Source organism: Haplochromis burtoni, unplaced genomic scaffold (assembly GCF_018398535.1).
Source record: "Haplochromis burtoni strain Fernald_Lab_line unplaced genomic scaffold, NCSU_Asbu1 Contig_386, whole genome shotgun sequence".
Classification (NCBI taxonomy): domain Eukaryota; kingdom Metazoa; phylum Chordata; class Actinopteri; order Cichliformes; family Cichlidae; genus Haplochromis; species Haplochromis burtoni.
The window spans coordinates 256,083-283,832 of record NW_024582747.1 but is presented as its reverse complement, the minus strand read 5'-3'; the positions used below and the strand labels follow the sequence as shown (position 1 = coordinate 283,832).

The window sequence follows — 27,750 nt, the reverse complement described above, 5'->3', positions numbered from 1 at the left end:
AAAAAAAATAATGCCATTCTATATTAGCTTTGCTTTTCAGACTCAGTCTTTCTTGCTGTCTGTGATGTTATTTATTTATCTGCAGATCACCATGGCTAAGTCCTTTCAGCTCATACTGATTCTTCTTTACTCTCCTCGTCCTTCTCTCAGCACCAACAGGAGTTACTGGCGCTCAAGCATCAACAAGAACTGTTGGAGCACCACAGAAAGATGGAGCAACAACGTCACGAGGAGCAGCTGGAGAAGCAGCAGCGGGAACACAAACTCCAACAGCTCAAAAACAAGGAGAGGGGACAAGAGAGTGAGTAGCGACTGCCACAGAGAATTATTTTTAAAGAAAGCGACCAAGAGATCTTCATAAAAAATGTGCACAGTGTTACTGTAAGAAGGTAACGTATGGCCAAAATAGTCAGTTCAGTGCTTGGATTTACTCCGCAGTGGGATCAAAGGTGTTATGAACAAAGTCTTCGTGTTCGACCGAGCGCATATTTGCTCTGCTGCGCGCTGCCAACATCTGCTGTACCTGTGCAGAAACACTGTGTCATATTATCACAGCAGGTGTCAGAGGAGCTTGGCCCTCGCAGCCCCTCTGTCACAGCACCTGCAGTTACAGCACAGCAGTCAGAACAGCCTGACCTCACACATTCACCGCAGGGAATATCATAATAAGACAGCCAAGACGGGGTTAGAGGGGCGAGACGTCGTGCAGAAAGACGTGTCGTCAGTTTTTCTACAGGCGGACTGATTGTGAAATAAAATGACAGCAATAAAGCTGAACCAGGCAATGTTCTCTCTCTCTCTTTATTCCCTTTAAACATATTTCTTGGTCTGGTATCATTTCTTTAGACATCATTGCATCAGTTATTTAATCTCTGTGCTCACCAATAACAACTGGGACAGAGCAAGATCATCTCTATTGTTTCCTCTACTCAAAATATTCGAACTCTCCTTTAAAATAAAATGTGATTCCTTATTATTTTAGCAGCATCAAGCTAATTGTGTTTCTAATTGTTACAGCTAAATAGTACTCGTATGAAAGACTCACTGCGTAATTGACTTTGAATTTCCTTGTTGAATGGCGCTTTGTTTATAAACTTGCCCTTTCGGTGACATTTCTGAGCCACACTTTCCTAAATTGCTTCTCCACTTGTACTTATACTTGAATCAGTCTTGTAATATAGAAATGTGCATCCATCCATGCTGCTGTGTGTTTGTGCGCATTTTCATGTCTGTAAATGAACAAAACGAGGTTTTGGATACGACCGTAAACACAGTTTAACGAGGAGGAAATGGCTCACGTATTCCTGTATTCGTACTGATATAATACTAGAATATATATATATATATACACACACACACACACACACACACACACACACACACACACACACACACACACACACACACACACACAGTGTATGGACCCCCACTTTTCAGAGCCATTATTTTTTTCCAGTAATGCCCTTTTTCTCAATCATTCTGCGCTGAGCAGAGTGAGCCTACAGTTTGACGTCTATGGAAAAAGCATTGGGTTGCAAACAGAGGAAGCTTTGTTAAGTACTGCACTAAATTGCATCTGAGGCAGTCTCATAAAAGCCAATTTGCTTCAGTGGCAAAGCAGACATTTTGGGATGTCAGCACTTCCAGCTGCACCATGATTTAGGGAACATGTATTAGCTGTTGTCATTTTCACACAGTGAATTTACCACTTCTGCTCTGAGGCTCGACACGTCACCTGTTATCACTCCTACTGTCACATTCTAATGAAAACACACCTCTACTCTATTCTCTACTTTCTGAAACCAGTTTTTTAAGCCCGGCTTCCCTCGCTCTTCATCTCTCCTTCCCTCTCACCTGCCTCTGTCTCCCTCCCTTGATAATTTGTTTGTTGCTGTGAGAGGAGGTTGGTAATTGAGGAGAGACCAGGAGCGGAGTGAAACTCGTGATGCACGTCTTCGAGGCAGGTTACGTAGCGCTGCAGTGGTCTCAGTGGGATTTCAGTGACACTCTAATGCAAGATTGTGCACTCTGATTGTAGAACTCAGATTGCCATTATCTGTCAAAGTATGGATGGATGTAGTTATAATCTTCCTAGTGTCACAGACTGGAGAATATGGCAGCAGCTCACGTAGGGCAAAAGGTTCTTTGTGCTTTGGTTGGGAAGGACGTGGCTGTGCTGAAAAATGTTCTCACGCTTGCTTACTGTCCTGCCCGTCTCTGTGTTGCTGTGCAGGTGCAGTCGCCAGTACAGAGGTAAAGATGCGACTTCAGGAGTTTGTCCTGAACAAAAAGAAAGCCTTGGCTCAGCGAAACCTAAACCACTGTCTGCCCAGTGACCCACGCTACTGGTATGGGTGAGTGTCATTGTTTTTGCACACATTCTGCAACAACTGCGTCACAATTTGTGGAGGAATTCCTGAATATCTGTTTGGCTGCACTCGGAGTGTAAGTAGTGAAAGTGAATTTCCGAGTGTTGCATGTTTTTTTTGGGGGTTTTTTGCCAGTTCATCTGAGTCAATAAACATTTTACCACAAATGCATTGCATTAATTGCCAACTTGACCCAATTCGGTGGAAAACTGATAGCAGACTAAATTAATCTTATTGCTGTTTTGTTGCTGTCTTGACACAAAGTCGGTTTGAAGATGGTGGCTGCCCGCGAGCAGTCACAGACTTCCCCCACCTTCAAACCAACCATTTCAAGTTCATTGCACACGGAGGTTGCAATGAATCTCCAACCACTGTGTTCCTTATTGTGACTGTACCATTGTGAACGTGGTGCCGGGGTTACCACCGCCCATCTGTGTGGAGTTTTGATGTCCTCCTCCTCCTCCTTCTTCCTTCTAAAGTCAAACATTTTAAAGATGAAAGAATTTTAGAGCAATTTCTTCACACGGGTCAGGAATTAAATGACAAACCCCTGAGCCCTACACTGATGGCTCTGTTATACCGCGGTCCACTTTTCTACTTCTGATAGAAATCAGGATGCGACGTTTTGGATTAACATGTCATTAACAGCTCTCGCTGCCACCATCAGACTGGTCTTTCATACATCAGGTGGTTTAATATAGACTTTGTAGATTGATTGAAGTGAAAAGACTTTGTTTTAAATGCTTTATGTTGACTTCTTTTAAAACATTTTCACATCAATGTTTCAATAACCTTAATATTCAGAGCTATGAAACATCAGCATGTGATATTTCTCATGCATTTACGAGAGTTTGGTTGCTGCTTTTTTTTTTTTTTTTTAATCTAAGCAAAAAAAGAATCGACACTAGGAAAAATATCAAACATAAAAACCAGTGATGAGCAACATGAAAGTCTCTCATCATCCTGGCTTTGCAAACATGGCGAACCCCGTGGTGTTACGAACTCCTGTTGTGTAGGCGTCTGTCATTGATGTGCTTTTGTGTTCACATCAAATTTCCAACATCAGCATTAGCCTCTCTGAGTCGAGCTGCAGAGAAAACGTTGAAGCGATGAGGCTTTTTTTCCTGTCAGTGTTTGTTGTCAGTGATTGACAGCTAGCTCTCTTTGAGGTGTGTGCGCATGTTTGAAGTGGGCAGAGAGAAAAGACAATGGCACCTCTCCTGTGCTTTAAATATTTGAAGAGGCTTTAAGCAGTCAAACATTTCTGCCAAGGCAGGAGATGATGGAATAATCAGGAGGACTGTGCTGCCAGTCGCTATAAATCACGCTTATCACGGTTTCCCCTTTCTTTAGGGTTCTCTCCGTTTGTTTGACCTGTTGGCATTCTCCTCACTTCTCTCATGCGTGTATTCCCTCTCTGTTTCACCTCTGTCTCTGTGCATTTTCAGCCCGTTTACTTTCCTAAAATGAAAAATGGAAAAAAAAGGTTTTCAGCTTTCAGGCTTTGTCCCTCTAGCTTTACCTCTTTCTTCCTTCCACCCACGTCATTGTCCACGCTCTGACGTGTCTAGCTGACTTTGGAGAGAAGACACAAGCTTGTGTGTGGGTATGCGAGTATCAAAAGTCACGTATAGTAATAGATTGAGCTGGGAATGTGTCGTGTGTACAAAGCCGCGTTTCCACATTCATGTAGCACGTTATACTGATACTGTTTAGTGTTTTTAATCGTCTGTTTTGTGTTGTTTTTTTTTGTTTTTTTTGCAGAAAAACTCAGCATAGCTCTTTGGACCAGAGCTCACCTCCACAAACGGCACTGTCAGCGTACAACCATCCCATGCTGGGCACATACGACTCCAAAGATGACTTCCCTCTCCGCAAAACCGGTACAGAAGGCTTTGCTGAAGTTGTGTTGATTGTTGACCTTCCCCACACTTCCACAGTGCTGCACTGATCTTCCTTTTTCCTCATTTAGCAACGTGAAAGTTTTGTCTTACTGGTTATCAACCACATGAAAAATTACGGGAGCTCTTAAAATTGTTGTTTAAAAAGATAACACGGAAGATTGAAGATAATAGAGCCCTCTGTTTGCTTAGTAGTCCGTTAGCTTAGCATTGCGTGAGGACTGGAGGCGGAGTCTGTCTAGACACACACTAGATTTTGCTGTTTTGGGTTTGGTTTTTTTCAGAAAAGCCAAAGTAGAAATGACAACAATGGGCAGGTTGTCAAGCAACCAGCACAAACTCAAAGATAAGAGACCTGAAATGGTTCTGAAAAAACATTTGTCTTGGTTTCAAGGTCTTACAGTAAATGTGAGTGGAAACATTTTTGTTTACGGTCAGCTTCTCCTTAGAAAAACTCTGTAGGCTGTTTGCATTCTTTAAGATTTTAACTCAGTCATTCGGTCACACGTCTTCACAGACACCATGAATCGCTCCGGTCAACAAAACAGCACTGAAGGAAATGTAAAACAAACTTACTGCCTTTTGGTTGCATCAGATTCTGTCCATCTGTCCATATTAAGCACAGCCAAGCTGTGATTATTCACTTAGCGTCAGCAGCTGCTTTGGCCGTATCACTGGCTGCTTTCACAGCTGGAGGCCAAACTCTGTGTACTCTGCACTCTTGCCCACCTGCTGCGCATTGGAGGCAGGAATGATTTTTCCTGGCACACAAACTCACACTGCGAGTTTCAACTTTCAGGGACACTTTATGTAATTCAGGAATTTTCCCCTGAGAAATATCCACAACTTCAAAATTCTTCCCACTGAGCACTGACACAAAGCTTAATGAGGAGTTAATTATATATCAGAGCGCGCGTGCAAAGACCTCTTTAAGATAAGTGTTTTGGATTTTAAGGTATTTCTGCTTGCGCGATATAACCAGAGAAAGAGATGGAAAACTCGATTGCGTATAGACATACAGATACGGCTACTGAGGAACTGTTGTGTCAGAAGTGAGCAGGACTGGCTGAAGTGAATATGTGAACTGTGTTCGGAGGAAGTGAGTGAAAGCAGTCGCCGCAGTCGTGCACTCTGCTGACGCTGGAGCTGTCACACATGACGTTTTTGCCCTATTATGTTCACTGAATGTGCATTAAAAATTATTTTTTGACTAGCAAGTTCAGGCACACAGTATATTCCAAAAGGGGCTCATTGTCCAAGTATGGAGGGCTTTGTGGTAATGACTCTCAGAACACAGAAGGCCACTTTGAACGCTATGGCAGGAAGTCTGCAAGGCCTTCACGACAGAGGCAGACTTGTCATGCTGACCCCATTTCTCCCTGTCTCTTTCATACGAGATCACACACTGACATTCCCATAACACACTTTGCACTAATGCCGAAGCATGCAGGATATCCGCGTGCAATTCAGAACTTTCCTTTTTCCTTCTTTTCTCCTGCTCAGCTTTACATTTTGACACTCCTTTATGAGCTGCATGTCTCTGGTGACTGTAGTCAGGAAGGTCACGTCCTAGCTTTGAGTTTAACTGCGTTCTTTATTGCTCCTATCTAACCCCAGGATGAACACTTAGCACTTCTACATATTAAACTAAACAAAAGGTAAATCAAGCAAAAGACTGACTGTTTGGGATGTTGCTGGAATGTGAATTGGTTGCGCCATGCTCTTATGGGTCGCTCTGGTATGTTACAAATGGCGGTAAAATAGCTGAATTGTAAAAATGACTCCATTCTTTCATTCTCGCTTCTCATATACGGCTCGGCTGTCGCTGGTTTTAACAGTTGTGTCTCCCCTGAGAAAACCTCAGTGTTTATAATCAAAGGGAAACTGTTGGCGAGCTCTTTGGTGTCTTATGTTCATATTTATTTAATGTGCCCGCAAGAAATCTTTTCTTGAATTATGGTTTTTAATCACAATGCTGTCTTTTCATGCCATAAAATGGCTTTAGTGAACTGCTTAATCAAAGTTGATTGACTTTATTTTATTTTTATTTTTTGTAGAACACATGCAAATGAGACAAAGGCTTGTCTATATGTCTTTGTGTCTGTGTCCATCTAATCCATTTATCTAATGTAGATCCACATATGATGTTTCTCGGAAGCTCAGTTGATGAGTTTCAGCAAACTGCTCTATTGATTTCCATAAACCTCCCTCCCTCCCTTTCCTTGGCACAGCAGCACGGCTTCCCCCGGCTTGACTCCTTTAGCCCGGGACTCCTCTGTCAAAACAAATGAGCATCTGATCAATATGTTTTAGATCTGAGAACCGGTTTCCCCGTCACCTCCCTATTAAAATATTAAATACCACATATGCAGATGTTTAATCTGAGATTTAATGGATAACTTGAAGTGTAAGGGATCAGAGAAAGATCCCTTCAGAGTTTTTGTCCTGTTCCGTGAACAGGAAACCATCAGCACGATTCATATAGCCACGTGACGTCAGGGAGTCTTGATGCATGGTCAAGCATCCAGGTAGGACGTTTCTAGAATTTCATCTGGATGTTTTGAGGGGGTGATAAAAGATATAAAATGCGCCTTAAATTCAAATATCTTATACCACATCACATTTATCATGCTCGGACTGTTGGTTTTTAAAGTATGTGTTATATAGGTTATAAAAGTCCTTCTGGTCCCATCTATTATCACACCTACAAGGCCACACAGTTATGCTGCCTAATGTCCTGCTCTGGTGGGAGATTATCTAAATCTGAAAAAAAAGAAAAAGAAAATCGAGGCAGTACTGTAACAAGCAGTGTGTCCATGAAGAGTCAACAATAAGGAGCAGGAGAGGAAATAATTCCAGAGAAATGGGCTCTTAGACTAAGCCAAAGAAAGAAGGGCATGGATGGAGGTGAAGGAGGCACAAAAGGCTGCAATAAAACGCTATCATCAGCAGAAAAAAGAACCGTCTGGGCCCTCTGCAGCGAGTGTGTTCGCACGTGTGCACACTGGTGTGCTTCTGCCCAGTCGGCATTAACACCCTTCAAAGTCACTGTGTCCTGAGGTGAACACTCCCATTGTGAATGGTGCCCAGCGAAGACATACACCCTGCTTCACCCTCCTTCCTCGTCTCTTTAACGTCCTTCTAATCTCCAGCTTGTCCTTCGGTAGCGGTCGCACACTAGCCGCTCCCTTTAGCACTCCATATCGTAATAACTCTCACACACAAAAAACAACCTTGAATGCATCTCTCTTGTGTCTGCTGTAACTACCTTTGTGGTTCTTTCTTCTCAGTTTCCATCGCCTGGCTGCTCATGTACACAATCTACAGACCAGAGGGATTTTTGATTGCAGAAACTTTTTGGTCTATTTTTAGTCTGATTATAGTTCAAATCCTACTGACCAATCGTGTTTGAGCAAGCTTGCAGGGAGGTAAACGCTCCAGTTTGAGAGCAACAGAGTGGCTCAGAAACATCGGCTAGCATCTGATGACTATTTAGCTTTTTCTTAGTTATTACTAATGTATCAGTTCACATAAACAAGCAGGGGCATGTGATTCAGTCCACAGGTAGACCTTTGATGGAGGTAGATCAGCTCAGTTTCTCATAGGTTCTCAGCACACGGTTATCTTACTCTTGCCAGTATTTAAACGAATAATTGAATCGTGTTTAAACCAGACAGAGTCAGTCAGGTAAACCAGTTATGTCGAATGCTTTCTTTTATGACAGCTACAAACTTCATCAGTGAATGCTGGCATTCATACAAAGATAACACTGATTGCCTTTTTTAATGGCTGAGAACTACACAAAGGCCAACTTTTGTTCTGTTTTGTTGATTAAATCAGAGATTATTAAAGCAGAGAAAACCTGACGTGCAGTTATTATCGGGGTTTTTTGTCAGTTATCATTATCGTGTCAGCACTGAAAGAATGGTCAGGCTGTTACAGTTCAGCATGTCATAGTCTAAAATAAAACTTTAATGCACTGCGCTCCTTTTCTCACAGGCTTCACTCTCCCAGGGTCTCCTCCTGTTAAACTAATGCATAGCATTTTATCCTCAGTCTCCCCGTCCCTCTTAACAAAGACTTTGGAAGAGTGCCCTCCACTAAGAAGGTCTTTTTTAAATAATTGACTTTCATAAGTTCTGCAGCACTGTTCCCCTTAAAATTGAGAGTGCATTTGAAAAAGTACTTAGACATTATAGATTCATGATAGTTTATCTCATCCCCGCTGACCAGGAGGTATAATGAAAGCTAGCACCTCTTTGAAGTACATTAAAACTTGGTGCATTATCCTACTTTGATTAGCATTCTAGGGGCCAGAGGGTTTGTAATGACCCAGAATAATTCTTCTGCTGCAGAATAAATCTCCACATTACACAAAGAATCAATCGCTTCCACTTGGCTGTACCAAAAAGCCCCGCCTCCTTCTCTGAGGCTAATGAATGAGGCATGGTCTGTTTGATACTAGGTCAGGGGACGAGCATAGGGTCAACTGGTGGTCAACCGTCCTGCTTTACCTAAGTGAACGGAAGGAAGCCAGTGGAGTAGAGAATAAATCTGCCTTTGTTTGGTAAACTGCCTACAACAGAGACACCAAAGCAGCACTGCGCAGAAAATGTCAAGCGCGGATCGTGACATGACAGGAATCCCGGATATACCGTACGCCTGCCTCTGACAAGCCTCTGCACCTCATGTAGCGCCTTCCCACACCACACACAGCATTTGCGTAGTAACCTAATTGAAAACACTGGCAGTTTTCTTTTCATTTTTCGTATTTGTATTAAATTGGAAGTGTCTGGAAACAAGCAGTGTTCATTAGCAGAGCGTGAAGGCAGCATCATTAAGCGTGGGGTCAAGGAAAATACCATTTGGCTGCTTCCCCTGGTGTTGCACCGCTTCCCGCTGTCACATGATGATGGCAAACCTCAGCTCCCAAATATGTCAGCCAGTGCATACAGTGTGGTCTATAGGGACAAGCTCATTAGCACCGCTACACGCCAACAAACGAGCTCCCACTCGTGTGACCCACAAATCTGAGGGCCAGACTGCCAGGTTAGAGAAACTGTGTAAACTGTAAGTCATTTATGGGGCGAGCTTGAGCTGTAACACATTTTATTTTTAGAAATGGTGCTTTAGTTGGAAATTAAAGGCCTCTAGCCCTGTCGCAGCTCAGCTATTTCAGTTATAGACATTACAAACAGACATGAGTTTAAGTCAAAGAAAGTCTGATTTACTTTAGGATGTAACATTTTAGCGTCTTTACATTACAATATGAAATTCTTTGAGGTGACAGTTGTAGTGACACTAAATCGTTTAAACTGGATTGAAATGTATGGACATTTGTGTCTTTTCAGCCTCTGAGCCCAACCTAAAGCTTCGTTCTCGGCTAAAACAGAAGGTGACGGAGCGTCGCAGCAGCCCTCTGCTCCGTAGGAAAGATGGACCCCTTGCTACTGCTAAGAAGCGTCCCCTAGACGTTGCTGGTAAGGACTCCTGTCACTGTTGTTTTAAGGTGCTATCACAAATAGTAACCCAGTTTGATGCATTTCAATGCAGAAAGTTGATTCATTTTTTCTTCATTGTATGTACTCTAGAGTCTGCATGTAACAGTGCACCAGGCTCAGGTCCCAGTTCCCCCAACAATGGCTCCAGTAATATCCCCACAGAGAATGGGATCACAATCTGCAGCAGTCCAGGAGAGGTAAACATCATGGCATCTCTAATTATAGCGTATGCACATGTGTGTTTGTGAAGCAGGACACCAGGATTTGCAGTGTTTATTTATTTTAATAGAGGCATCAGCCTGTGAGTATATTTAATCCATACACTGTATATGAAAGATGGACTTGGCCACCATGACTAGGGATGGGTATCGGTATCCCGGTTCTGACATAAACGGAGGTAACCAGACCGAAAAGCAGCGCACATTTCGGTGCTTTTTTCCTGAGATGTGATACATTTTAGATTCTAGCCAATCATTTTACGTTTCCAAGGATAGTAGGCGGGCCCAGGTGCGTCCGTTCTTTTAGAGCAGAGCTACAGATTAAAAATGTCCAAGGCGAAGCGATCAAAGTCTGGCTGTACTTCACAGCAAAAGATGCAAACTCAGCAGCAACAAGTGCTTTAAGGTGATACTGTGATACTGTCAAAGGAGGCAACACCTCGAATCTGATAAAACACCTGGCGACGTATAGCATTTTGTTAAAAGGCGAGAAATGCGCCGTATTTGATAGCTTGCTGCGAGACCTCACACCGAGCACATCTACTGCGGGTGTGGTGCCTGTTATCGGACGCAGAGTTAACAACATCCCCCAAGAACCGGAAGAGGAGAGTCCTGGCCCCTAGCCCTGCCAGTGTAGCAGAAATGATGAGGATGATGATGCAGCAGCAGCCGTTCTTCTCTGTAGCTTAATGTTGTCCGTGTATAATTCACGTTGAGTAGGCTAACCACGTAATTACATTAATGCATGTAAGGTGAACTAGCAAACACCATCATAGCTACATGCGGCTGTCTTCTTGTTTGATGGCAGATGCTCCCTTCACCCTGGCCAAAAAGGCTAAAATGATCAAAGAAAAAGTGGAAAACAGTTAAACATGAGAGGTTTTTGGACAAAATTGGTGTTTTTTCCATTGTTTAAGCACTGCTTCCAGCCAAGAGTGATACCATATATGCCCCATAGTTGCAGAAAAGGCTAACATTGTTATCTTTTTACAAAAAAAACAGCTAAACATGAGAGGTTTTTGGACCAATTTTGTGTTTTCCATTCTTTAAGCACCATTTAAGCACCGGCACCATTTTAAAAGTACCAGTTTGGTACTGGTATCAGATAAAACCTAAACGATACCCATCCCTAACCATGACATAAACCTCTGCTACCAAAAGTGGTTAGCAGTTTGTAATAGTAAACTATACAGATGCACAGATAGCTGCTTATTAGTGATAAGTAACAAAAGAACATGATACTAGATTTTCACTCTTCAGAGAAACCTGTCGCTTCAAACAGCCACACCTTTACTTCCACATGACTCTAAGAACATTTAACTGGGCGATAGAGTCTGCGTCAGAGGACATAAGTGTTCAAGGCCCAGAGAGACAACCAGCTTTCTTAGAAAAGGGTCTCACTGCTGTTTCAATAAATAACAGCAATGAGACCGAGAGCTAAATTCATAGAGTAATCACACAAAACGGTGTTATTTATAGTACTCCAGGAATCAGTCCTAGATAATACAGTCATAATGTGTGAGTCATACAGGCTACACAGAAAACTCAAGGACAAATAACCCGCATCACAAACTTTCTCAGGTGCAAAAATGGTGAACTCTGCACATCTTGAGACAGTTGGAGTCTCCGAATGTGATTCCTGGAATCCCATCGACATTTTTTTTAAACATTCTGCAATTTTTAAGTGATCTCACATTTTATAACGAGCCGCACGAGTGGATAAAAACCATGTTTTACATCCAAAGAGACACGAGGGGTACTTTCAAAAGTCTTGCATGGGCTCTTCAGCTCCAAAATCATCAGGTATTCATCAGTGGCCTTCAGCCAGCTAGGTTAGGTATACTCTGAAGTTAACCGTGTTGCTTCTGTCTCTTTGGGTCTGTAACCCTTTCATGACCGAACTCTGTGTAAAAGAGCCTGGACCACAGCCTGACCCTGTGGTGTTAGGTGAGGTATAAAAAGCTCCATACAGTTGACATAATGGGGAAAGTAAGTAGGAAGACCAAAAGAGTTGGTGCCAGGATGTAAACATGTTTATTTCTGCTATTCTGTTATTCTCTGTGGACTCACGTGCATTTGATGCCAGCCTCAAGTGGCAGTTTGAGGAACTGCAGTTTTTGGCTGTTAAGCTTTGGCTTCATTCTTCACCTGCAGAGATACCCGCATCTGTTTAATCAGTGTCATCATTTAAGTCTTCATAAAGCAAGTCAATTTTAATTTTCGGGGGAAGTTTTGATTTTAGGTTAATGTTATATTTGGATTATTCATGCCATAGCTGTGGTTACATATTGTGGTAAATAGATTTAAATGAATCTAATATCCATGGCTGTGTGTGCATTTGTATGTGTGAGAGAGATGCAAAAGTCTTGCACTGTACACAGCACTGTTTTCTTGGATCTGCACTGTATTTATGTCAATGTGAATGTGTCTGCAGACCTCGCTGCTCCAGAGGCTGGCAACACGGGAAGGGTCAGTTAGCCAGCTCTCTCTCTACACCTCTCCCTCTCTGCCCAACATCACCCTGGGCCTGCCAGCCACAGGACCTGCTAGCACTGTGAGTCCATTTAAAATACCACAGAATCAAACTTTTAGATATGACATTAGTTATAGCGAATCGTTGTACTGTAATTATTCTCATCACTGTGGAGAAGGTTCATTGGTTAGTTTCCTTAGAAATACAATGGATATTACAGAGTCTCTAACTGGATTTGAACTCGTCAGTCTTGTCATTGCCTTCATTCTTTCCTTCTTTCCCCACCTTAACATCTCTTTCTCCCTCTCCCTGCCTGTGTGTCTTTGTAGGTGGTATCGGGACACCAAGATGGCGAGAGTCATCTGGCATTGCCTGCATTGCAGCAGGGCATTCCACTGACCCCTCCTTTCCTGCCCTCCCACCTGCCCTCCTACTTGGCATCTTCAGCACTGGACAGGGAGGGCCCAGGAGGGGGCACGGCGGGTCACAACCCCCTCCTCCAACACATGGTACTGCTGGATCCAAGCCACAGTCCAGTGGGTCAGTTTTCACTGCAACATTTGCAGGATTTTTCTTTTTCTCTCTTTCAAACAGTGGGTGAGGTCTGAATTATTGATACTGTGTGGTCCACCGAAAGAATCTACAGCCCAAATATTTTGCTGTTTCTTCTCTAAGCTTTAGCAATAACAGTATTATGTTTCAAGGTGTGCCAAAATAATTACTGGAAAGATTACATACACACAATTCAAGGTTCTAATGATTCGGGCAGCTTATAGTTTTGAGAGCATCACTGGAGGAAAAAACGTCAACGATTTTTAAGGAATAAAATAAATACGATTTTTGTTTGAGATTATTTGTCGTGGATTCGGACAATGACCTCACAGTTCATTCTGTACTGCTGCAATCTGTGATCTCATTGGCTATTGTCTGCTGAATCTGGCCTCTAAAGATGAAGGCCGATCTTTTTTGGAAAGCTTCCCATGAAGCTGGCATATATCAGGACCAAGACTTCCTCTTCCTTCTGCTGCTCATTGTTTATGAATGGAGATGAATTAAAAACACTAATAAAGACCTAAATAGCTGACAAAGGATACATTTTGCCAAAATCAATCCTTTTTTGGCCTTTTGATTGCTCAGATGTGATTCAGCCTGAGGAGTGAAACTCTGTCGCTTACAGTACATTTAATGCATGATCGATTTTACTGTTTATATTGCAGGGGCTGCTTGAACCAAGCTACTGAAATTTATAAGTGGAGACAAATGTGGCAAACTTGTCTGACATCATCTTATTTTAAAATATCACTTCAGCTAGAAAAAAGCAGGACCTGCACTGCATTGCAGCTAAAATGTGCAGCCGGTATTCCTGAGTAACGGTTTCCATCCGTCATATGAGAGGGGCCCCTGTGGTTCCAGTTGTAAAGCCTCCAGTTTCTTTTAAGTAGATGAAATAAAATCACCTAAAATTATCACCGAAAATATGTGTGAATGATGAGTGGAGCTACAGAAATAAGACACAGCTTTTGGAAAAAAATGCTTGAGATCATTTCCTGCAACCGCTCTGTGTTTTCTGTAGTTGGGCTGGGTGGCCTACCGCTGCCATCGTCCTCCGTCTCCAAGCTCATGCGCAGCCACCGTCCCCTGGGGAGAACGCAGTCGGCGCCTCTGCCCCAGCAGCAGTGCGGACAGACACAGGCCCTGCAGCACCTGGTGGTCCAGCAGCAGCACCAGCAGTTCCTGGAGAAGCACAAACAACTGTTCCAACAGCAGCAGCAGCAGCACATCATCAACAAGGTATTTCAACACATGTCTGTGCGCAGTATCAAAAGTAACTCTGAACAGCTGCGGTATTGCAGGCAGCTGTATGTCTGTCCATATACTGTGTGTGTGAGTGTTTGTCTATCTACATGACACTGACTTGGTTAATGTTTGTGAGTCCTATTTTCTTTTCTCCAAGCGCTGGATGATTCAGCCTGCAATTAGCAAGTCTTTTAGCTAGTTTTTTTTTTTCTTTCTGTGTTCATGTGTCCCTGCTTCTCACTGTCACCCTGGCAACTGTGCACTAGAGGAAGCATCTTCCATATATGGTCACACAGGAAATATGACTCACTGCTTCATTGTTGAAGAGTGTGCGTATGTGCAAGCTTATGTGTGAAGTTGCTCTATGATGCAGTCATAATTTATGTGGCTGAAATTCATAATTTCATATACTGTGTCACATGGCTGCATTAAATGTGCCCAAAGGTTCAAATAATCAGGTAAATATTTGTACAAGTAATCAATGTGATCGAAAATCTGAGGCTTTGTCAGCTTATCATGGACGTGCATTCATCTACTCAAGGCATAGCAGCCCCCCAAAATATATATATCCATGCACAATAGGGGAAAGTTATTTGACTCCCTGCTGAATTTGTGCATTTGCTCTCGTGCAAAGAAATTAACAGTCTCTAATTTTAATGGTAGTTTTATTTTAATGGAGAGAAACAGATGTTTCTTATAGTTGCTCACCAGGTTTGCACACCCCTCAGGAGAGATTTTGGTCCTCTCCTCTTCACAGAAACTTTAAATCCTTTAGATGTCTTTGCTTGTCAGTGGGGTTGGTGTTCTGTGGGTCATACTCAGCATTTTCCTCCCAGTAAACATGGTTTCGTCCAACACCCAGGCCTTTTCTGAGTCACTGAGATGTTCACGGGGAAACCTAAGACCAGCCTGTGTGTGTGCCTTCTTGAGCAGGGGGACCTTGTAGCTGCTGAAAGATTACCAGTGGTGGTGTTCTTGGTGACTGTGGGCCCAACTGTCTTAATAGTTTTGGGCTTATTCACCACCTTTTCTCATGATCATCCCCTTGTAAGCTCTTGCATGGAGCTCCAGACTGAGGGTGACTGTTGGTCATTTTAGTTTTCTTCAGTTTCACCTCCTCACCAAGCTTCTTACTGATGCTTTTGTTGTCCATTCGACAATTTTGGACAACTTTTTGGTCTTGACATGATGGTGGAGAGGTTGGAATAAACAGGTGTACTTTATATACATAACAAGATGAGCTCTGGCGTATCTTTAATTGACTGGTTGTATCCCTAACCCCTAGTCTGTGGGATCTAGAATCCTGGCTGGGTTGCAGAGGATCACTGAGTGACTTTTATTCTGTCTCTCTCCATTAAACCGAAACTGCCACAAAATACAAGACAGTTTGTTTATTTGTAAGTAAGCAAACTTACAAAAAAAACCCCCATTGTTTATATATGATTAAGATACTAAATCAATAGTTTTATCACATAAAAAGCAAGCAGTGAGTGTCATACTTACCAGAAACATCCTCCTGTAATCTTTCTTGTTGTGGATGTCACCTCAATATTTCAGGTTGGGGATCAGGCTTGAACATGTATCTGCAGAAAGAGTTTTTCCCCACATAAAGATTTATACACTAGTAAGAGGAAGAGACGGACAAAGCATGCATATTAGAAGGAGGCGCTGAGGGAGACTGGAACTAAAATGGTTTGCGTTGCACAGAGGATGAGGTGAGGAGCTGCCCACTAATCACTAACAATCAGCAGCCAAAGTTTGCGGTACACCCAGAACAACATATATGCATAAAAATGAACAAGTGTAAAGTCACCAAAGCTTGTGGCAATTTCTGTAAATCCCATTAGGTTATTTGTCGGCAATTAAAATGAGCTATAATGTTCTGTGTAATTTTGCGTTGAGTTCTGCTACATAAGTCTTCCAATTAAGTCAGTTCATTTTTATTATTATTAGGGTCTAATTGTAGCTTACTGGTTTCCCGACTTGCCTCATGGGAAACAGATACTGGATTTAAAGCTGCTGGAACGTTGAGGTCTTTGTACAGTTTGCTTTATTTCCCTGGGTTGGCGTGGTTACTCGCAGCCTATTTTCTCCTGTGTGGCTTGAAGGGATGACAATTGTGTATTTGTGTGTGTGGTGTCCATGACGGGCCTCGGAGAGACTTTCAAGCAATCCCTTACCTGATGATTTCCTCTTCATATAGCAGTGGAATTATCACACAGGATTAAATAAAAGGCGTCCAGTGAGGTTTTCAGAAGAGGCAGGAGTTCAGTGACTGCATGAAGTTGTTAAAAGACGCAGGACAGAAAAAGGATGGTGGTTGTTTAGTTAACTGGAGCCATTCTGCGTAGCTTTAAAAAGCTGTAATGGCACCTTTAACTTTAACGATCTGCCCTTTTTCAGCAAGAAATGTAACCCGAGTCCATTACTCAAAATATCACCTGAACACCTGAAGAGCTAGACTTTAAGCTTTAGACCACAACAAGAAAATGCTTTGGCGTGTGATGATCGCTGAGCGTTACTATAGTGCTGTGTATTATTTTACCAAAGTCATGCACAGAAGTAGATTAATGAATAAAACCTCGAGCTACTGAATGGTGTAGTTGTTCTCCTGCCGTCCGTGTCTGACTGCCGTGTGTGTGACTTGTTATCCTGATATTTGTGACTGTAATTATAGCTCCTGCATTAACCGCAAAGCACGATTATGACAGTGCTATTTTAGGTGTCTATTCATTTCCTGCTTTTTAATGTTGCCTAATATCATTGCACCATGGAAGTCATTGGAGAAGTATCCCCAGCGGACTCCGTAGTTACTCATTGCCTTTGTTTTGTTTTTGCCTCATAAAGATCAGACTTAATGAGGAATTTAACATTATCCCCAAGAAATATTGATTGCTGCGAGCTGGTTTTAATATCTGCTATATTTCTGTTTGACGTGGGAAAATACGCGACTAAAGTTAGCAGCGTGGGACGAATATGTTTCCAGTGATGCATGTAACGCCTACCATTTGACTCTTAAAAGTGGTGCTAACTATTATGTAGAAATATCCTGTTGGCAGGAGTTATTTCATTTACCCTTTTCACCCTTGGATATCCACCTCTTGACTCATCTGCAGTCTTCCTTCCCTTCCCTATTTGCATCTATCAGTCAAGTCAGCAGGAAAAAGGGGTCTTCCTGAAAACTTTTGGCTTTTTTCTGCAGCAGAAAGAAAGAAATGAATGAAAGAATCTTGAAATGGTTCCAACCTGAGCTTGCTGTGTGCCATTAATTACCCCCGATAGCTATGGCGGTACAGCGGTGTGCTTAGGGGAGAGAAATAAACGCACAGAGTCCGAGTGTATCAAGTGTTTCCACCACCCCGTCTCTCCTCTCCCTCTTCCAGCTGATTTAACAGGGTTATTTAGTGTCTGTCCCCCTTATGGTTCATGTCCCAGCCACTATTTCCTCTGTAAAAGAAGAAGGGTTAGACAGAGGGAAAGAGAACAAATTGAGAGAGAAAGGAAGAGAGTCAGTGTGGCAGGAGTGTTTTGAGTTTGTTTGGAGAAGAGGGACTGGGATGAGGCAAGAGCCTGCTCTCTCTGACGTCAATGGACTGTTCCCTGGGCAATATGCCAGCCGTGTGTGTGTGTTCCAGGCACAAACAGTGGTCCTGTCCAATCATGACCTGCACATCAAGGTTGAGGTCTGTGACGACAGGGACGAGGGCAGCTGCCAAAACAAGATTATTACAATCCCCCCTCTGCGCTGCTTCCACTCTCTTTCCTCGCTTTTTCTTTTCTCTTACAGGTTCAGACACGACGAACTTAGCAGTAAAATTCATCCGTAGTCTCAGGAGATTATATCATTAGTTTGAAAACAAATAACTAGCCTATCAGAATCCAGAGTACAGATGTGGTTTATTTCTGTGTGTGCAAAAAGTCAAAAGCCCCGGCTAATGTTAGCTTTTGGTGGGTTTATCTAAGGTTGTTTTCATTATCTTTGTACGCGGACTGATTAGTCAGTTATTTTTGGAATGAAAAACATCCAAAGTGTAGTTTTAAATTGGGGCATGTTGTCCCTGATGTTTCCTTAGTGCTTTCCTCCCTTCATGCTTTTGAAACTCTCGGTTCTGTCTTTTTTCTGTTTTCTGGAACGTCTTTCTGTTACTGGCTCCTAACATCATCAGTTGACTCCCTAATCTTGGCCGAATGTTATGTGAATATTTTTTTTATGTCCAAAGTGTTCCAGTTTTCCCTCTAAAAACATGCATAACACCGTCAAACCACTGCGTCAAAAGTTTGACCTGGCCGTGTCTTTTTGCCCTCTAGATAATGTCCAAGCCCGGCGATCAGGCCTCAGCTGCAGGCCCGGGTGCCTCAGGACCAGGCAGGCAACACCAGAGTCACCCAGAAGAGACGGAGGAGGAGCTTAGGGAGCACCAGGCGCTCTCCTCGTCATCATCGTCCTCCTCTCCTACCTCTGGGCAAGAGACGGGGTTGCTACGTGGGGTGGTCATCAAGCAGGAGCCTCCGGATCCCCAGGAGCAAGAAGAGAGGGAGCAAAGAGAGAGGCAGGCTGAGCAGGACTTCCTGTTCAGACAGGTAAGCACGAATGGCGGGGACTAGTTGGAGTGGAAAAGGCGGACTGGGCATGAAATTCAAATTCAAATTCCACAAGTTTAATCTGGCATTTATAAAAAGGCAGAAAGTTTCTTCTTTTGCATGACTCTAAAAGCAGTGTCAGATTCATATGTTTGACATAATGTCTTCATATATGTGCATGATGATTCAAACTGGCAGCGATTACACAGTATGGAGGATTCTTTTTGTATTACAGTAATCAGTAAGTGGTTGTAGCTGGGCTGAACAACACACTGATAGCAGTGACAGATGGAGCTTCTTGTGACTGAAACATTACACTCCACATTTGTTTGATCTGCCTTTCCTCCCGACTGGACTGACTACCCAACCCGCTTCCAGTATAATATGTGTATAAATATCCTCGAAATTAGTCCGTAGCACAACTTCATGCGGGCATACACGTGCAAGTATTTTATGTAAAAGCTGTTAGCAGCAACAAATCTCTCTGTTACACGTGAATTTGTACATCGCAGTCTCTCTTTGGCCACATCCCTGCTGTCCGCTCAGCCAAATTCAATCAGACACTCCTCTCACTGTCGCCATGGCGCCCATAGTGTAGACAGACACACCCATCAGAGCAGGAAAACACGACTGCTTAGCGAGCACTGAAATATTCCACTCAGGTGCTTACAGATCATTTTGAAAACAATTACATAAATAGTTACATAATAACTTTTCTGTAAGCAGTTTAAAATAATTATCACGCCTTAATGTGAAACACTCATGTTTGGCACTATGTCAGCTAGAAAATGTTGCTTCAACAACCAAATGTAGTTTGGTTCTTTGCAACAGAATCTCTTTATGGAAGCTGATTAAACTGGGCGCTATAGCAAGTAGGAAGATGTTGGTATTTGGTGCCATCTTCTGGTGGGAAACACATATTGCAGCCCAGCTTTCTGTTGAATATTGCACTGTCTGTGTTTGTGAGCAGCAGGCTCTGCTCTTAGAGCAGCAGCGGATCCACCAGTTGAGGAATTACCAAGCCTCGATGGAAGCAGCCGGGCTTTCGGCCAATTTTGCTGGCCACCGGCCTCTGTCGAGAGCTCAGTCATCGCCAGCCTCTTCCTCCTTCCCCATGGTCGTGCAGGAGCCGCCAGCCAAACCTCGATTCACTACAGGTCTGCTGAGTTACATAATTATTTCTTTGCACATACACACACACACAGCAGTGATGCTTTTTATTGTCATGAGCACCACAGTAATCAAACACAATGCAGAGAGTGAGTAGCTGTGTGCAGTGTTTAAACATCCTAAACAGGGTTTTTGCTTATTGCACAATGATAACCTGTTGCTTTAGAAGAAGCAGGTGCAATAGATGATAATCACACCACGTCTTATGGTGTGACCGTAAAATGTCATCGTGACAGCTGTTTCTATCCTTGTTGTCAGTGGTGCATAATCACCCATATGTTTGTGCGTGGTGGTGTGTGAATTTCCCAGGTCTTGTGTATGAGTCTTTGATGCAGAAGCACCAGTGCATATGTGGTAGCACAACGAGTCATCCAGAGCACGCTGGCCGCATTCAGAGCATCTGGTCCCGACTGCAGGAAACAGGCCTCAGGGCGCACTGTGAGGTAAAGACAAAGTTAGACTTGTGTTATTATTGAAGGACAATTAGAAAATGTACATGAGCTTTCAGAGGCAAACAATAAGAATCGTTGTCAGTCTTTGGAAACGTTGAGAAAGCAAATGTTAACTTCACTGACGTTTATGCAGTCGTCTCCTGTTTGATTGATGCTAAACGCTTTACACTAGAAGCTACGCTCATATGTTTTCCCTCACATTCATAATGCACTTGTCTGTCGCACACACACCCTCTAAAATAGTCAGGTGCACTGGGACAATTCAGGGTTCAGTATCTCATCTAAGAACACTTATGGAGCAGGCCAGGAATCAAACTACCCACCACACCTGCCCAAATTTAAAAAACAGAAAAAAACCAGCACATTTGTTGTTGTGTCATTGGAAGTTGTTTCATATATTAGTGTTTGTGTTATTTTCCCCTGACAGTGATGTTTTACCACTTGATTGCAGGTTGTTGTCGTAGCCAGAAGGAGGCAGTGTTAATGCACTTCTTTTAACGTTTGTCCTTATAGGTGAAAACTCTCACATTGAAGTTTCGAATATGATCTAATATTAAACTGACTCAGTGACAACACTGGGACGCCCTGTATATTATTTCTTCGGGCTAACAATATGATAAAACTTCTGCAGAACTCTGCTCTCCTCTCCTGTTTTTGCAGGCAGTTTAAATGCGGAGCATGAAAAGCTAATCAGAAGTTGTGTATCTTTTTTTTCCTCTCTGTTTTCAGTGTATCCGTGGTAGGAAGGCCTCATTGGAGGAGTTGCAAACAGTCCACTCTGAAGCCCACGTCATGCTATATGGAACTAACCCGCTGCGGCAGAAACTAGACAGTAAGACGTGCTTCCTCACACACATTCACAAACACACTTTTTCCAAGCGTGCAGTGCTTCACCTCCTAGACTAGATTACTCATTAGTTTAGTCTAAAAAAATTGTGGATGCTTTAAGACTTACTAGGTTTTTGAGAATTGTAGAGTTTCATGCATTTATTCACAAGTCTGAAGTTGACCGCCTGACTCTGCAGGGTCCGTTTAAAGGAATCTGTTCTAATGCTTAAATCGTATCATAACTAAAGGTCCTTCTAATGAAGTCCTCAGAGGTGTTACGATAAGACAAGGACCAACTAGAGCTGCTAAACTAAAAGTCTCGCAGGCTGCTTAGTCACTTATGTCTGGCCTTAAAGTGCAGGTGTAGTGAAGTAGTCTGCATTATGTGAAAAAATCAAAGGGGCGAGCCCCAGTGGCGATCTTGGCTTTCATTCAGTGGAGGCATAAATTCCTCTTATTATTACTGCTCACACAGGAGTCTTACCAGATACTCCTGTGTGAGCTTCAGCGTACAAGTGGGATAGCCTACAGTAAGAGCTGGAGTAAAGGAATAAACCACAAAGGTGGCGACTAATCAGGAATTAAAGTATTCACACTATATTAAATATCTGTTAGTGGTGTAGTGTTTAACTCTGGATTAGGATTATGTTAAGCAGTCAGATTTAATTTCAAAAGAAATTACAAATAATAAAGTAAGCTGTTGTTTTGTTTGAAAGGAAATTAAAAGTGTAAGCACACATTTGAAAAGAGTTGACTCGGGTTCAGTAACTACGTCAGTTTATTGATTTTCTTCTTCAGTGACAAACTGACCCCTCTCTGGCCAAATCTAGATTTTTTTTCCTGAAGAAGGCTTGATTGAGAGGTCAAGCAGATACTTTTTTTTCTTCACCTCACCTAATTAAAGCATGCCCTTGTGTACTATTGCTGTTAGATAAGGTCACAAAGTCAAATAGTTGGTTTTAAGGGTGTCTGTGAGTCTGCAGTGCAACCTCTTCCCTTAGTAACCTTTCACTTTTGCTTTCTCTCTTTCTAATTCTTCACTTCATTTCTTTCTCTTCAGGTTCAGTAAATCCCATGTTTGTGAGGTTGCCGTGTGGAGGCATAGGGGTAAGTCACTTACTCTGTTTGTTAATTCATGCTTAAGTCATCTTCCAAATATTCACTGTCTAATTAAGTATTTGTAATTTGCGCTCTTGATATTTCTTGGAAAAGGCCATTGTTAGTCATACTGGTTTATTCAGTGGAAAATTGTTGTAATAGACACTTGTGTTTTTACAACACTGTTAGTCTAATCAATACCCATCTGGCACAACTCCATCAGACTCTGGAACGAAGCAAATAAGCATAGTTTCAGCCTTATCAAATAGCAGTATAATAAGTGTCTCCTTCGCCCACTCATTCTGCCCCCTGCCTAAATAATGGTCCCATTTGTTCTCTTTGCACCAAACAAACACACACAGCCTTGACACACTAGCACGCAGATGCACACAAACACACACAAACACCACCCCTCAAGGACCAGAGGCAACAAAAGCTGTTGCTCGCCTTTCCGCCGTGTTAGTAATTGTAACCAGATGTTACGAGCTGTGTGTGCGTGCGTGTGTGTGTGTGTGTGTGTGTGTGTGCGTGTGTGTGTGTGTGTGGGGCAGGGGGTATGACTTTGTTTGTGTGCATTGCATAGTTTGTGTTTGGGGATTCTTGTGTGCTAAGGCAATGATTTCGATGGCTGCTTCAAGTTGGAAGTGATAATGTATCTGAAAACTGATACATTGGAACAGTTGTGCACCTGTTTGTGTGTGTGTGTGTGTGTGTGTGTGCATGTGTGTTTCCATGCTTTTTTTGTTGTTGTCTTCACAATATTGAGCATTTGAAAGGCTACATCATGCCTACCTTGCCACATACTTGATCTCTCTACATCGTTCCTCATCTCCTCATACCTCTGTTTCCTTTCTCCTCTTCTTGCCTCCTTTGGGGCCGCCACTCCTGCTGCTGAACAAGAAAAGCCGGAGTTCTGCGTTGCTCTGTTCTGCTCTTTATAATGCCAAATGGGACTAAATTGTTGTTTTCCTGTCATACACACACATACAAGTCTTACATACACACACTCACTCGCTTGCAGAGGAAGGGGGTTCAAATTAAGCTGTCAGCCTGTGGAGAACCATCATTCTGTCATACCAGCACGTTCCCGCTATTTTCTGCCTCTAACACATACACTCACTCCCACTCACACACACGCACATGCACACACACACACACACACACCACTTCCCTTTCACTTTCCCCCGACGAGCTTGTGTCCCCCTCCAGGCTCGAGGCAAAACTAAACATCAACATGGGAAATAATAAAGCACTCGCGCTGCTTCAGAGCAGCATCTGTTTGCGCTCATTAACCTGACTTGTATATATGATTCAGTTTCCCATTCACTCACTCACTTGACTCTTGATTTGCTCGCTCGCTCAGTCATTGACTCGGCTACTACATACTGTCATCCACTTACACCGCGTTCCCCTCTCTTCACATTGGGTTCCATTAGTCACTCATCAACAATGCACTCCATACTTCCTCACTCCCCCCTTTTTTTAGTATCTTTAGTGTATGTTGAGCGCTCCACAGTTTCATTTCATGACAAATTCTTTCTTGGCGCAACTTTAAAAGAGCCCCTTTTCTTCTCTGTGGATGTTATTATGGAGTAATCATCCGGCCTTGATCAGTTTCGTCACTGGAGACCGGAGGAAAAGGGGGGGCGGCTGCCTGAAAGGCTGTCGACTCGCTCGGCTCGCTGACTGGTTGAAGGACCGAGGATCTGACTGGGTGGCTAAGGTTAATGTTCCACTCGGTCAGTTGACTGACTGAAAGGCCAGCGGCGTGGATGAAAGGGCGAGCGACTGGCAGGTTAAAGTTAACATATTCAAAGACCCCCAGGTTTACATCAGGAAAGCCTCGCTTAGAGCTCTGGCGTCGGCCGCTCTGCACATGTGTGCACGGTTCAAAACACACTGACACACAGGCCTTCACTTTCTTCTTTTCCTCAGCCAGCTTCTTCTCTCTGTGTTTATCGTGTGCTCCATCTGCCTGCAGTATCTGCCATGCCTGATGGAGGGTGTGTATATTATCCTGTGCGTGGCCCTCTGCGTACAATCAATCACACAGACTATTGTGGTCTGTTGGGCTTGTATGCATGTGTGTGTAGGTACTGTAGTGATTTGGGCTGGGGGGGGGCGCTGCCCGTGCTTCTGCATTAATCAGGCTTGACCACTGAATAGTTGCCCCGTGTCTAAGCATGCTCAAACACACACACGTTGGGTATTCATATCTTATGGGTATATCTAATTGACATAAAGCTTTCCCTATCCCCTCACCCTACCCCTAACCATGATATATGAATGCCTAACCCTTACCCTATACCTAACTATAACCCTATTGTAACCCTGTCACTAAAGCCACATTTTGAGTCTCAGAAATGCCTTCAGACTTGCAGGAACCAGGATTTTGGTCCTCACACGTATAGTAAACGTCCCTTTCTTGGTCCCCACAAAGATATGATCACACACACACGCACATTTTAGTCATTTAAAAAAAAAAAAAAAAAACTCATGTTCTATACCAAAAAAAAATATTTTTTTTAATCGGCCTTTTAGAGGTTTTTTTTTCGTCGTGTAATATTTTAAGGTGGATAAATTGTGGAATATCTCTAAATATCTGTAAATGTAATGAGTGTTGTTTGCCTGAAAACCCCTCTATATGGTTTAACCTTAAAACTGACGTATAAACTGACAACTTACTATAAATTTGCTGCTTAACCTGTTATTAATTAAGGCTTTTGTGTTTTCATCATATTATACTTAAGTCTTTGATTGGTCTCTGGAGTGCGGAGTTACAGTGTCATATCCTTACGGATCAAAGGGATTTTTAGAAAGTCTGTTGTATTATACACAATTTTACGTCTCGTAGTGTTTCTCTCTATTGTTTTCCTCACAGTGAATAAATTTTCCAGCCCTTCTTGCACCGCTGCAGACAAACTTTCAAAGAGTAACTTTGATGCTGTGAAATGACACAAGCTAAATGATTTCAAATGTGCTCAGTTTTACGACTTCTGCCCCACTCAAGTGCTGTCAGTAACACCAGCAAAAAAATAGATAAGTGGAAAACAGTATGAAGTTGCATATTTTGGCTCCGTTTGAAAATGTTATTTAAACAATACAAGGCCTCATGTGTGTTTGTGTGTGTTGGCAGGTGGACAGCGACACCATTTGGAATGAAGTCCATTCATCCAGCGCAGCGCGTCTGGCTGTTGGCTCTGTGGTGGAGCTCGTCTTCAAAGTAGCATCGGGAGAACTGAAGGTTGGTTTGGATGCTCCGTGGAGTTCGATTAGTCATGGCTGTTTGCAGGGCTGCAGTGTATTTTTAGGCATTGGAGCACTTGTGGCCTTTAGGAGCGGGTAAATGTGCGTTAACCTTTAAATGCTATGTAACTCAAATGGACTCTGCAGTATAATTGGTCCCCTCCAACTTCGAGGGGTTTGATTTTAATATCCTTGTTAAGGTCTTACTGCTCTAGTCGATTTTCCACCTGAGTTCCAGTCACATAGGCTTACAGACAGAACAAGGCCCAGCGCAAAGAGAGCACTATATCAGGTCACCTCTAGTAATGTGCTATCCGGCCGTACTTCCAGACACCTTAAAAAAAAAAAAAAAAAAAAACAAGGAAAAAGTTCCAGAACCAACTTTCGCACCTCCCAGACAGACATCCCCACCCCATCACGCCTCTCCCCATCCCAGCCAGACTCGTGCGTCTGTGGCGGTGGCGGCTTGCTGTTTGAACCCAGCAGGGAGACCCGGTGCACACGCACCGCAAGCGCCAGCACTCCCCATTAATAGGCCCCCTTTAGAAGTGTTGCACCAAAGCCACCTGCAGACCAGGTTAGCGTTAGCTTTGCACCAGTATAGCACACTATCTCGTGACGTTCTTCAGCAAGAAACAGTAGCACACCATGCTGATACCCAGCTGAGTTTTGGGTGGGGTTGCTAGCATCCTGCCATCATGTTGAGTGGGCATGAGTGATTGTGCATCACTTTGCACAAGTAACAACAACACAGTTTAGTTTGAGTGATTTCCTGCTTAAAGGTTGCTGGTATTGACTTACCCTCAAATTAATGCTTGTATACACATGCACACACACACACACACACACCTACACACACACACGCACGCATGCTTACACACATGCAGACGGTTCTCCGAGGATCCTTCATGGCCAAATGACCAAATTCCACCTGCACCAACAACTCTATGAACTCCACAGAAAGCCATAAATCTACTTAAGGCACACATTCACACTCCCTCTCTCTCTCTCTCTCACACACACACACACACACACACACACACACACACACACACACACACACACACACACACTCTTCTGTCTCTGCGGCTGCTACTTTCTGTTTCCCCCCACGTCTGTTTTAATTTAATTACTTTTTTCTTTGTATAGAGAAACTTCACTCGCTCACATACATATGGTACCGTACAGAGTTCTTTAACCGTGTGTGGGGAAACCAGTAGAGGCAGTTGTCGCTACAGTAATCTTCCGGCTGGCTGCTAATCCGCTGCAGCTGACTCAACATCATTAGTCCAGTTTGCAATCGCTCTACATAAGCTCAAACATCTATCTAATGTCCCCACATTGCGCTGGGACCCTCCAAAAACAATTGCTTGGAGTCCTGCCTTGACAAAGCTCGCCTTAACAGACTCATTGTTCCCGTGAGGACACGCATGCACTTTCAGTGGGAGAAGCTAACATCTGTATTCTTTAGAATACAGAAATAGATTTTAATACTTCTGAATGTATTTGTGTTCTTTCTGTTCATCGACACATTACTCGTCCTTACGGGGTAAATAGCGATGCTGGGAAAATAATGTGTTCGTTGTTATAGTCCAGTTGTGTTAGCATGCTTTTTAGGTTCATTTGTGATGAGTTGGCTTTAAGTATGAATGTGAGAGTGTGTGGTTATGCGTCACTCTGTGTTAGCCCTGTGATGGATTGGACACCTGTCCAGGGGACCACACGAGGGGCTAATTCAGCCTGTGTAGGCCCACTATCCCAAGCCCCCACGTTAAATAAGCAATTAAGAAACTGTCCAAGCGCAGTCTTTATGGATTTCCATGTGTGGGTTTTTGCATGCAGCAGTGGATTTGTGAAACTATTTTTTACTAGTCTTTTAAATGAAGTGAGCAGGCGTGTCATCTGTGATCTGTTTTTGCCGACAGAATGGCTTCGCTATCGTTCGACCCCCTGGACACCACGCTGAGGAGAGCACACCTATGTAAGTAATCCACACCTCATCTTACAAAGCTGTTTTCCTCTTACTTTAGTGTTTCTGTACTTTTTATACAGCACTTACTGCATGATGCAAATAATATTGCTTAAGCATGAGTATAAAATTTAAAATGTCATCATT

General features: G+C 43.0%; 1 protein-coding gene across 5 annotated transcripts in view; it reads left to right on the top strand.

The window, feature by feature from the left end:
* Positions 1–27,750, top strand: part of hdac4 (histone deacetylase 4) — a 123,575-nt gene that overhangs the window by 76,212 nt on the left and 19,613 nt on the right. For all 5 annotated transcript variants that reach the window (XM_042212663.1, XM_014340675.2, XM_005944116.2 and 2 more), the window contains 15 exons: positions 151–301; positions 2,234–2,354; positions 4,134–4,252; positions 9,622–9,750; positions 9,862–9,968; positions 12,424–12,543; positions 12,792–13,002; positions 14,036–14,253; positions 18,568–18,840; positions 19,811–19,997; positions 20,320–20,453; positions 21,192–21,294; positions 22,351–22,397; positions 25,525–25,632; positions 27,560–27,615. In XM_042212663.1, coding sequence (XP_042068597.1) covers positions 151–301; positions 2,234–2,354; positions 4,134–4,252; positions 9,622–9,750; positions 9,862–9,968; positions 12,424–12,543; positions 12,792–13,002; positions 14,036–14,253; positions 18,568–18,840; positions 19,811–19,997; positions 20,320–20,453; positions 21,192–21,294; positions 22,351–22,397; positions 25,525–25,632; positions 27,560–27,615 — 2,084 coding nt within the window. The remainder of the gene's footprint in view (positions 1–150; positions 302–2,233; positions 2,355–4,133; positions 4,253–9,621; positions 9,751–9,861; positions 9,969–12,423; positions 12,544–12,791; positions 13,003–14,035; positions 14,254–18,567; positions 18,841–19,810; positions 19,998–20,319; positions 20,454–21,191; positions 21,295–22,350; positions 22,398–25,524; positions 25,633–27,559; positions 27,616–27,750) is intronic.